The 12,465-nt window shown below is 39.0% G+C and overlaps 1 protein-coding gene across 1 annotated transcript in view; it reads right to left on the reverse strand.

The window, feature by feature from the left end:
• LOC111867973 (paired amphipathic helix protein Sin3b) overlaps positions 1-12,465 on the reverse strand; it is a 98,205-nt gene that overhangs the window by 60,186 nt on the left and 25,554 nt on the right. The window contains exons 5-6 of the mRNA XM_023858236.2: positions 4,942-5,055; positions 938-1,158 (exon numbers count right to left, since the gene is read on the reverse strand). Coding sequence (XP_023714004.1) covers positions 938-1,158; positions 4,942-5,055 — 335 coding nt within the window. The remainder of the gene's footprint in view (positions 1-937; positions 1,159-4,941; positions 5,056-12,465) is intronic.

A 12,465-nucleotide genomic window follows, 5' to 3' on the forward strand; every position in this document is an offset into this window, starting at 1 on the left:
CTGGACAACATCAAGAACCTCCTCATCAAGACAGACATGTGGCACAAAATCTGCCCCATACAAGAACGACGATAGGAGTACGGACACGAACCTATGTGGTTTAAAAAATTTTAACTACTGACAATAAAGGTTTTTTTAACTAACATCTAGAAACTTTTAAAAACTTTACAACACCAGGAAGCTGCTGTGATTGTAAACGTTCGATTTTAAGCGTACTGCGCATTATAGGATATAAGTACGAATTTTAAATCAAAACACCTATTGTGATGGTAGTTTCCAGTTTGTAATGATGTTCCCTCTGAAGATGGCCCGTAAGGACCGAAACATGTAAGAAGGGAGATAAGTTTTAACGTAGTAAAAACTTATACATCACATTGGACGGAGTGGTTTGTATTTATTAGGGTAGTAGGTTTAAAAATGCCGGTCCCCAGGGTGATTTAAATATTTAAATTGCCGGTCCACAAAGTGTTAACATCTATTGTTTATTCAAAACTCTTTCAGGTGCAATTTCAATAAAATAGAACAAAAATATAATATAAATTCATTCAATGTGATAAGCCTTGCAACAATAAATTTATATATCTGAGGATGAGAAGGGCAATATTACTGTTACATTTGCAGATGAGATTAAGAATAGGATGAAGGTAATTTTGTGTACGTATACTTCATTTCAAGTAAAAGGCTTGTAACCTCACTTTACATATGAAAAACTAGAACAGCAAAAGTATATGAGCAACCTGGACAGCAGTTAAAAAGAGACGAATAGTTACTCAAGTAACTGCAGAGACAGGTCAAAGCATAAACAAAAGTTTTGTATTCTTCTACAATTACTGTGAGGGTTCTGAACCTGCCGTGTGTCCCTTTTTTAAATACCTTTCTTTTTCAATAAGATATAACCTCTGTAAAGGCACAACACAGAAGAATGAAACTAATTCACCTCTGGCTCTTGAACTCCTTCATAATGTCCAGGAAGTCGTTGTACACCTGTGGCTGATTTCCAAACTTGTACTTGACCTGGTCCAGGTAGGAAAGTGCATCTTCTACCTTCAACCTCTGGAACTGCTGTTGTCCAGCCCCAGCTGAGCTGGCTGACACAGACACAGAGGGTGCAGATGGCGCTGCTGCTGCTGCTGCTGCTGCACCTCCAACTCCATTAACCTAAAACATTCAACCAGAATCATGTTTAACACTGCTGATGACGTTTTTCACAAGCATCATTTACATCACTCATACAGGAAAATTCTAGGATCTTGGAAACACTGCATAAGAATGGTAAACTGGCAGGAGAATTGAATTTTCATTTAAATTTAGTCTTGTTCTAAGGAAGAAATTATGGCCGCGCCATAGCTCAAGCGGTTTAGTCGCTGGCTTCCCACCGCGGCAGCCCAGGTTTGATCCCATGCTGGTCAAGTGGGATTTGTGGTGGACTAAGTGGCACTGGGGCAGGATTTCTCTGAGTACTTAGGTTTCCCATGCCAATCTTCATTCCACCAACTGCTCCACAATCACCCTCACCTATCTGGGGCTAGTACAATAGGTCAGAAGTGGCCGGAGTACAAGGGACTTAGTCCCACCCCACTAGCAAAAAAGGGGGGGGGGAGAAATTGTTGTAAAATCATACTACTACTTTCTATCAATACTTCTTCACTACAGCCACACACAAGTTTACAAATTATGTAACCTCTTAAAGTGGAAGTTCTGCAAGTCTGTACGTTTAACATTTGGGAGTTTTCAAACATGGCCTGAGCATCTGTGCCATGGCAATTTTACCAAACAAATGGAAATTCTGGTTTCACTCCAGCTACTTTTTATGCTTCAATTTCAAGGAATGACAAATGACATAACCAATTCATAATGCATTCATATGGTGGGGACAGCATAATTCTTAACCCTTCAGTGCCGGGCGACGTACATCGCATTTAAATGCCACATCTCGCTGGGCGACATTGTTGTGTGTCTTGTGCTGCTTTTCATGTAAAGTAATACTTTTGCTATGAAATGAAAGAGGAAATTTCTGTCTTATCATTTCATATATTCGCTTTCCCACTTTGAACTTCTCGGGGTATTTTTTTTTACATTAGAAGTCTCTGAAGAAGTTTTGTAGCTCGCCGTCTAGGGTGCAGTATTGCCGTACAAATCTATCTCCATCTCTTGGAGAGTTAGGAACTAAATATGCTAGGTTTATAGTCTGTGATTTCCTTGCGTGTTGGTCAAAGCAAAGTCTGTGATCTCTCTGCGTGTTGGTCGAAAAAAAAATCGATTTCCATTCAGCCAGTGACGAGTGCTGCCTCTTGAACTGAATGAGAAACCACGTGTAGAAAACCTAACAAGAATGACACATGACACTGACCTCTGATATGACTGCAGTTGGAAATGATAAACAAATGCCTTGTTTGCATTCCTTGACGTTCCATTTGTTCCACACAGCTAATGCAGTTTGCATGTAGCAGCCATGACTGGAACAAGCAAGAGACGTTCGGGTGTGCTGAGTGACGAGGACATACAGTGTTTGGTTGAAAGTGATTCCAAACAAAGTCTTATCAGATTCGGATTTTGATTCTGAAAACGAGTTAGATGACTGTGCCTTTTTTGATGCTGTTGGAAATGAGGGCAGCGATGAAGATGGCAGTGCAAATCAAGAATTCATTTGGGAGGATATGGAGAACTATAGGGGTCAGAGAGAACATTTCACAGGCAGTGTTGGAGCTCAAGGCCCTGCAAAAGATGTAACAGACATTGTGGACGTTTTTGAGTTGTTTTTCGACAAGGAACTTATTGAGACCATAGTCACAGAAACAAATAGATACGCGGAGCAGTTTCTACGGGGGCGTGAACCATCAGTGTGGTCGCATTCTAAGGCATGGAAACCCGTGACAGAGGAAGAGATTTATGTTGTCTTGGGTTTGTTCATGCTCATGGGAATTGTACAGAAACCAACTATTTGGTCTTATTTTACAACAAAAAGAGTAATTTCAACACCGGGATTTAGAGACATTATGACGCGAGACAGACTGGAGCTAATATGTAAATATTTGCAGTTCGCCAACAATGAAAACATCAGCACTTTTGAAGGACCCAAAAAACTTTTCAAAATCTACCCAGTAATTTTCCATCTCAATAAGAAATTTCAGGAACTGTCTCCCAAACCAGGACATTTCACTTGACGAATCTAAGACACTTTGGAAAGGTCGTCTGTCTTTCAAACAGTACCTCCCTCTGAAGGCAGCCAAATTTGGAATTAAAACTTACGAGTTGCGACTCCACCACGGGGTATTTATGGTCATTCATCATATATACAGGCAAGGATACAGTACTTGACTCCCCCTTGATCACAGTGGACACCAACAAAACTTCAACCATTGTTCTGAAACTGGTAGAACCTCTCCTGAATCAAGGTCGGACTCTGTGGATGGATAATTTTTACAATTCCCCAACTCTAGCCAGGGTATTGAAGATAACGCACAAGACCGACTGTGTTGGCACTCTGAAATTGAATCGTAAGAATGTGCCTCCAAAAGTGAAAAACACTAAACTAAAAAAAGGTGAAATCGTGGCACAACATTCTGGACTCGTTTCTAACACAAAGTGGTTTGACAAAAAAATAGTGACCATGATCTCCACCTATCACAGTCACGACACCAGGACTGTTACAGTTAGAGGCAAGACGGTGGCAAAACCAATTTCAGTATTGGACTACAATAAGTCAATGGGGGGGTCGATTTGAAGGACCAGCTGCTTCACTCTTATTTGATCGAGAGGAAGCAAATGAATAAGTGGTACATGAAGCTGTTTCGCAGGCTCCTAAACGCCTCAATTCTGAATTCAATGATAGTGTACAGGAGTAACACAGGCAAACGAATTCAGCAATTATCATTCAGAATCCAGTTGATTGAGGGCCTGTTTGTGAAAAATGCGAGTGCTGTGGAACATAAAGTGCCGGGTTCACATCCATCATACAACACAGTGCCCCGTCTAACAGAACAACATTTTATCAGCAAGATTCCTCCAACGGCGAAGAAATCTAGACCACAGAGAAAGTGCATTGTATGTCAAAAGCGTGGAAGGAGAAGGGACACAGTGTACTGGTGTGATGCGTGCGGCGTGGGCCTCTGCATTGAGTGTTTCCACGACTACCACACATGGATGAATTTTTAAGGTAATACGATACTATTGTTCGTAATTTTTATACGCTTACTGGCCCAAAAATAATTTGAAAGTAGTGTGGATCAATACTCTAATTCTATACACTTCTCTGGACGTTGTGTGAAAATCTGAAAAACAAAACTCCAGTTTTTCCCTGTTTATTACGCTTTAAGTTAAGTGCTGCATTCTCCGATTTAATTATTTAAATAGCCACCGGCAATGGAGTGCAAAAACGATTTAAATTCCCCCGGCGCTGAAGGGTTAATCAACAATGCAATTCTATTCAAATAAACACAGTTACCTCTACCCCAAAAAGTAGTTTACTACAAATGTATTTAAAAATATGGTAAAACAAATAATAACTGTTCTTAATGAACTACTAATCAAAATACAAATTCTTGAAAAACGTGTTTAAAAAAATAATAATTTGCTGCAACAAACCATTCCAAATCTGAAGACAGAAAAGATATTTCACGATATGTCTCAATCAGTTAACTCAAGACTAATGGGTAGGATGGCTGACATTAAGGTTAAATTAAATTTACCAGAAATTGGTATATACACACACAATGATAGCACAATGAATTTATAATAAGTGACAATAAATTGTAATTATTATAATCAAAATATGATTGATAACACATCCTGTTCACTTAATTTACAAGAGAAAAAAATTTGGATACACAGAAGACCAATTAAATGAATCGTGACAGTATGAAACAAGCAAAACCTCATTTTAATTAAGAATACACGGACATATCACAAAAATAACCTTCTTCAGGGATGAGGAAAACTTACCTTGTGCCGCAAATTTTGGTGTGCCTGGGCCTGATGCAACGTATGTTGCTGATGGGCTTGAGACTGCAAACTGCTGACACTGGGGGCACCTCCCTGCAGCCCACTGTTGGGGGCCTACAACAAACATTACACCATTTCTTTAATGAGACCCTATCAATTGCACATCACATACAATGAAATCTCTCCATACATGCACCACACATAATGAGGCCACTTGTTGCTAGCCAATACATCCCAGCTACAATAGAGTGACCAGGGCAACTTTAGCTGGCAGACTACTCTCGCACCAATGCTTGTCCCAAGACCTGTGCCAGGAAGTGAGTTAGATCATGGTGCGCACTCTCTCTCTCTCTCACACACACACACACACACACACAAAACTTGCAGAGTTCTGGAAGAGGAACAAGGTTACTAGGAGCTCTGCTCCTGATCAGTTCCATCTGGAAAATGCAAACTTCCTGACTTTGTCACTAATCGCAGCAGTGTTTGTTAAATTATAACAGAACTGAAGATATTTCTTCTTCATATCCCTTCAATGAAAACACAAGCTACAATTTAAATATGACAGTTCAGATTTGCAATTTCAGTATAAAGAAATCATTATGCAAGTTTCCTTGAAAACATTTCACAGTAAAGAGTAAACTTCTTGTAATCAAAGAAATGCCATCTCTTAAAGAAAATCATATACATTAGTATTTTCAAAGAGCATCACGAGTTACATTAATTAGTACTTCCAAACAGCATAAAAATGTACGAGTATACTGCTTACAATGAGCAATCATTCTGTTCCAGACTACAAAAATACTACCACCTCAGATCATAGTTCATATTCTAACAAAGGATAAGAAGCAATATTGCACGAGACATCAAGAAAATAACAGATCTTTCCTTCAAGCAACTCTCAACAATATGCGTTGTTGCACGTCTACCATACGCAGGTATAACAGTATACAGAAGGTTCATTGCCACTTGGTGCACTGTACTGTCCAGTTTGAAAGGATGATGCAATGAAAGCTATGCACTTTACCTATACTGCAGCCAGATGCAGTATGTTCACACAGGTGTTGCAAATGAATTAAATTACTGTAAATGAACTTATGCAGCAATGCAGCAATCACATTAATGTACAAAAAAGGACACTGGAGAGCACAATTTTCTGTAGTTCATTGAAAATCATCATGTTTTTCATCTTCAGGGTTGAACAATAAGCCAAGCAAGATACCAGCGTGAAAGCAGGAGGCAAGCAGAGCTCTATCTGATGGTTCTCTAAATAACTATCATTGTGAGAACCTCACATCCTATTAGAATAAAGGACTTAACATACAACATTCTCATGAAGCATTCATTGTGGACAAGTCACTTGGAAGTTTGACTGAAAATACTCTGGTTTCACGGTGCCATATAAGTCATCAACGTACAGAAAGATGTAGAAATTTCACAGAAGAGCTCTGGTGCTGGGTATCAACTAAATTGGCATACTCTGTCTCAGAAAAAACTGGTTGACACCAGAACCTGCTACATTAATTTCTTGCTCTGCCTAACTCACGAAGGTACAAGGGGTGGGCCGTCTTCGTCCTTGCACTGCGACCTCAGTGATCTATTGTGCTTATCTGCCTAACTCGTCACAATGTACAATCAGAAAGTTCAGTGCATATCATAACTGTTATGGGCTACAAAACTAAGTTGTTACTTGTAAGACAAGTCGATGGCTGAAAATTGCCATGCAATTCATGAAGTTAGGGCCACAGCTCTATCTTGTGTCAAGAAATATTCTTACTAGATATGATTCTGTTTTTTGGTGACTGCACATTTTGTATGCAGGAAGTTACCTGCAGGCCCTACAATGCTCAGTCTCCAAATCACATAGAAAACCTATATTTCTTTCATCTAAAGATTGCGCGCCATAGCTCAAGCAGTTAGTTGGTGGCTTCCCATTGTGGCGGCCCAGGTTCGATCCCAGTCTGGTCAAGTGGGATTTGTGGTGCACAAAGTGGAGCTGCGGCAGGTTTTCTCCAAGTACTTTGGTTTCCCCTGCCAAACTTCATTCCACCAAATTCTCCACCATCATGATCACCTGGGGCAGGCTACAATAGGCTAATAAGTGGCTGCCATACCAAGTGGGCCCAACTGGACTCCACCCCCCACCAAGTGAAAAATTTCATCTACAGATAAACAGATAAGCACACCATACACACAACTTAATAGAAGTTCTATGTTATTTCAGGATAGACAAACATCAACGAATGATTTCATATAGTGGTGCAGGTGGTACAGTTTTCGCCCCAGCCAACATGCCAATATCATAGAACAGAGAGATTTAGAGACAGGCGACACGGAATAAAGAGAAGTATTCTTAACCTTGCCTGGATCTGATCCAAACTTGTCCTGCCCAAAGCTATGACTGCAACCTTGCATGCACTGGAATAACTGCTGGCAAAGAAGAAGGGAAAATACCAGTATATGGGCACAAGTGTCTAATCTGAAAATGGTAATTACACAATCTCATGCACACGATATTAGTAAATGAAGTTATTCATGCATAAATGAATGATCAAATCTTCAATTATTATGTGAAATGGCATGCCCTTAATTCTTACTGCTGTATGTCCGGAGAAACACTTCAAGCACTTACAACTACACTATGAAATATACAGTGTTCCAGAAATAAGTAAATAGAAGGATGAGAGTGATATGGCCCTAAACAATGAATGTATCTGTTAGTTATTTGCAGGTGTTCCCAGCAACAGCAGGTCAGTAGAACTCTGGTTACAGAAGCAACTTATGCTAGGAACACTGCTGAAAGAAAATGGAGTTGAGAGTGGAAGTCGTGTATGACTATTTGAATTTCATCACTTCCACCCATATAGCCATTTTTCTTAAATATCAATGCTATAGGATTTTCTAACACAGTACATAAAATGGAACATAACACAAGCTAAAGACCAATGTTCAAAATCACACACATTTATTTAGAAGGAATGGTGTTAAAATAAAATTATCTTCTTCCTTCTGTTGAAGTTGCTACCTGCTGTGTTACATCTGCAACATTTCTCTCTAACATTACACATGGGCACTGGATTTCAATGCACCCACATACAACATATGAAACTCTTATCAGAATACAGGAGTCATGTTTTACGGTACTATCAACACAGAAATGTGAAGATTTTCACTGGCTCTGAGCCAGCTGATATGCACTATCTGACCTTGACACACACACACACACACACACACACAGGAACCATGCTTTCATTTACAACACAAACAACACTGAAACTAATTTCTCTTATACACAGATAATAGCAGGGGGGGGGGCATCAGAAAAAAGGCAACAAACATAGCTTGCATGTGTACTAGTGCCTTCTTATACACTTCCAGCAGTCTTAGAGTGAAGCATGATGCATATTGACAATTTCTGCTGTTCGCCAAATTGTTTCAAAAACATACATCAACAAGGCACTCTTCAGCCATTTTTCTCCTGTGTTACTAAATTATATTAAAGACTTACTACTAACAAATATTTACTCGGGATATTACAGAGGCAGACATACGTAACCTTCATCACGGGTGTTTGCTAAATATAATGACGGAAGGTGTAAGAACAGCTTGTGAGGTTTCTTCACAGCAGATACCTCCTGATGGTTACAAACATCACAAATCTTGACAGAGATAAAACAAAATATGCTGCTGCCATATTCAGTCTGAGCACGATAAAACGTCTTTTCTCTTATTCAATACACTTGGTCATCGACTTAGGATCGACTTCCATTCTGACTGACAGGTCATAAGTTGACCACATTTTCATTAACAGTATTTTTTAACCTTTCTAATCTTTTTATCATCTTTATAATTTATTTTTAAAAACTTTTACAATTTAATCATCTTTCATTTTTCATTTTTTTTGTGCTTGTAAGTGCGGCCGGTTGTAAGTCGACAACCAAGTGTATTAAGAGAATGGATGCCACCACATTCTCAACATAAATTTTTATGGGCTACAGACTGGAAAAATAAGTAAGGGCAAATGATGTAGCGTGGGAATATTTCATAGAAGAAATGTCATCAAATTCCAGTGCACTAAACATAAATGATACTCAAAATGGACATTATTAATAATTTGCTGCAAGTTGTCTGGAATATGTCTTAAAAGCACACACCCTGAATGAGATGGAGCTATATCAATGACAACAATTAAAAGAGATCTATTACTATTTTAGGGCTTTTCTTCATCCCCACTAGGTTTCTTGTATCAAGCAACCATACTTTCAGTGGTATGATCATAATACCTGAGACAACAATTAGGAGTTAGTTCTGCTTCTGCTTCAGACAACTGCATGGAAACCATATTGTTTCACTGAAAATATGGAATTAAAATCAGATACACGTCTGTTATGCTGCACTCACATCCACTCACATGATAATCCATGAATGGGCTCAAGAGATGAGAAAACTCCTTCCTGGTGACAAGACATTAAATGGAAATATGTCATCCCACCCAGCAGTAACTTTTTCCAATCTCAGCAGGGTTAACAGCAATCCTGAAACAGTTTCTTGTGTCTTCCCATCCCCTAGAGAATCCTTGGATAGTGAACATTCACATAGGTCATGATCAGGCACCTTCCAAATTTTTATCTGCTCACCATTTACAAACATTTAAAATTCTCATCTAATGCTATCACTGAACTTGATCAAGTCAAAACGGTTAACCAGCACTGCACACGGGTTCATTTTTAAAGAAAACAATACCATACAATCATCCAAGGGTTGACAAAAAGACAAGTCACCATACTGAAGGATTAGGAAATGAAAGTGCATTTTTAGCAATGCAGCATTACTGGAATAATGTTACATTTCCAGGAAGAAAGGCACTGAAAATTTTAAAACAGGCTGCTATACAATGAGAATTATTTCAGCTTAGAGGTACATATCTTTCAAAATCCCAATATCTTCAAACACTACTGATTCTGCAACTTTCTCCAACAAATGTTCACAAGTTTTCCAAGTCCAACCATTCTCTGGTACATTAATTCTAAAGATCAAACCACTGAAACAGAATGCTAATTTAGGTCTGTTTAATTATCAGATCACAACAATGCTTGCGCTCATTTATAAACTTCCATGATCACACTGCATTAAGCGAAAAGCTCAAATTCATGAAATACAAAACATCAGGATGTTACTAGCAGGTTGGCAATGCCAATAATGGAAAACAAACACATTTCTACATTTCAATGTTTCCTCCAAAGATAGCAATCAGATAGCAATGGGAGTGGGATGGTCTCTAAAGCACAGCTCCCCAAAAAATGAGCCCCAGCATTCAAAAGTTAACATGCACAACAAACATTCATTAATTCATTCATCAGTAATCTGTCAGACGACAGGTCCACAGTCTTTTCCAAAACAGTTCCTCCACTTAATGCGAGCTCAAGCTTTCTCTTTCAAATAAGAATATCCTCTTCTGTCCCCAAAGTCATCCAGCATCTTCTTACATCTTCTTTCTTGTCTTCTGGTCACTTCTATCCGCCCCTCCAGATTGTTTTGTCTCCAGAGGAAACCTCTCACATACATGGTATCTCTGTTTTTGGAAAGAGACTATCCAGGAAAAGTAATAATGTGGTAGTTCTTCCATTTGCTTTCCACATTGCAGTACAACAGTCGTTCAAACCACTCTGGTCAAGCCTGTTGCTATACGAACTTGAACCATCTCGAGCATCATTTGCTCTGTGCTTCAAGTCGCTGCTTCCGGCATCAGTTTTTGGTGTCTCTCTTCGTCTGATGCCTACCCTTTGACCTGTCCAGCAAGGGAGGCCCTGCCAGTAGCTATGCTACCGCTGGTATAGCTGTCAGGGTCCTTGGCATACTCAAACCTCATCACCACGATAAGGTGCAGACACCAGCGAGGGGAACAAACATATATAGAGGTAAAAAGACATCCTTTGTCAAACAGAAGGCACAATCCACCTGAAGTGGAAGAACACTCATAGATATTTGTATTTACACTTTTCAGTTTCAACAGAAATAGAATCCATACTATCATATATGTGTGCAAAATATCCACATTCTTAACACTGAGAATAAATTTATGATTCAATTTCTTCATGTCTACATTCATGAAACGTTAAAAGTACATAACATTAATACAAATCAATTCAGAAACACCTATGAACTGCTTAAGCCTCAATGCCACATTCTGGTTTCAGACAGAGAAAGTCATTATACAATGCAGAATATAAAACTGCATTCACCTCCATACAGTTAAAGAGCCACACCCTCACATATTTGGAGATCTTCTCTGCCTACAGATCTGAAATCCTGGGTCAATGTCAACAGTTTGAGAGACCGATATTTGCACAATGGAGTTACCTACCTCCATTCTACACAAAATTAATGCCCAATTATCAGTGACTCTTTTAAAAAACAGTTTAATTCATTCTTAACCTAAACAGGAGCCCATACCATTCTGTAATTTACTTTAATAGCCTGCTGACCCTGTCCAATTTTTAAGTAAAAAACATCAAGAAGTCTAAGAAACATCACATCCTAACTGAACAACCAGAAAAATGAACAATGAAGAAATATAATTTTCACATACAATTAGGGGTCTTTCAGTACACATACATCCACCTGAGATTACATCAGGTAGTGACATTTTTAAATCATGTTATGACAGGTGGTATCATCAATTTAGCATCACCTGTTTCCTATATTATCTTAATTGTCAGTATTTTCTACAGCATTCAAAAGGTGGGTCCTGTTTGAAGTTAGGGGAACATTTCATGTCAGCTCAGAAATACTCGATACAGGTTGATGGAAGCAGAACTGAAGATGTGGGAAGGGAGGTGGAAGACCAGGTCAGCCACCACTTTAAGTTCTCCCATAGAGACCAGGAACTTCATTATCTACATAAATTACCCAGTACTGTTAAGGCAAGGTAAATTTGTCCCCATGCTTAACTAAGCACCATGACATGCAGATGTATTGGGGAGTGGAGGTATAGCTCTACCATTCTTGACCTCAGCACTAAATGGTGGTGAGTGGTCAGCTTCATGCCCGACCTGCTTCATCCCTGGGAAAGAGCCCCCAGTATCCACTGGCCAGCAAGATGGGTGGACCGTCCAGCCTGTAATCCACCACTATACAGAAGGTAATAATCGTAATCCAACACTATACAGAAGGTAGTAATATCAAAGTCATTGTACTCTCATATTTTTCTAATAAGAAAGTACTCATAAAATAAGAGGTTAAGGGGGGTACACATTTTACAAAACAGATGAGATAAGCAGAGGCATTTTCTGAAACATCTTCAGAAATTTTTCTCATTTTGACACTTTATAAAACAGCAAGTAAGAATGGTTGCATGGAGAGAACTATAAACATTTCAAGACTTATGCAATCCCAAAAAGGTGAGGTAAACAAACATGATACCATCTCAGAACTGGAAGGGGGGAGAAAGAAAAGGGGAAGGGAAGATAAGCAATTAACACACACAAGGTCAATAAAAGTTCTATTCTTGGAAATGTAAACCAT

Source organism: Cryptotermes secundus, unplaced genomic scaffold, assembly GCF_002891405.2.
Source record: "Cryptotermes secundus unplaced genomic scaffold, Csec_1.0 scaffold447, whole genome shotgun sequence".
Classification (NCBI taxonomy): domain Eukaryota; kingdom Metazoa; phylum Arthropoda; class Insecta; order Blattodea; family Kalotermitidae; genus Cryptotermes; species Cryptotermes secundus.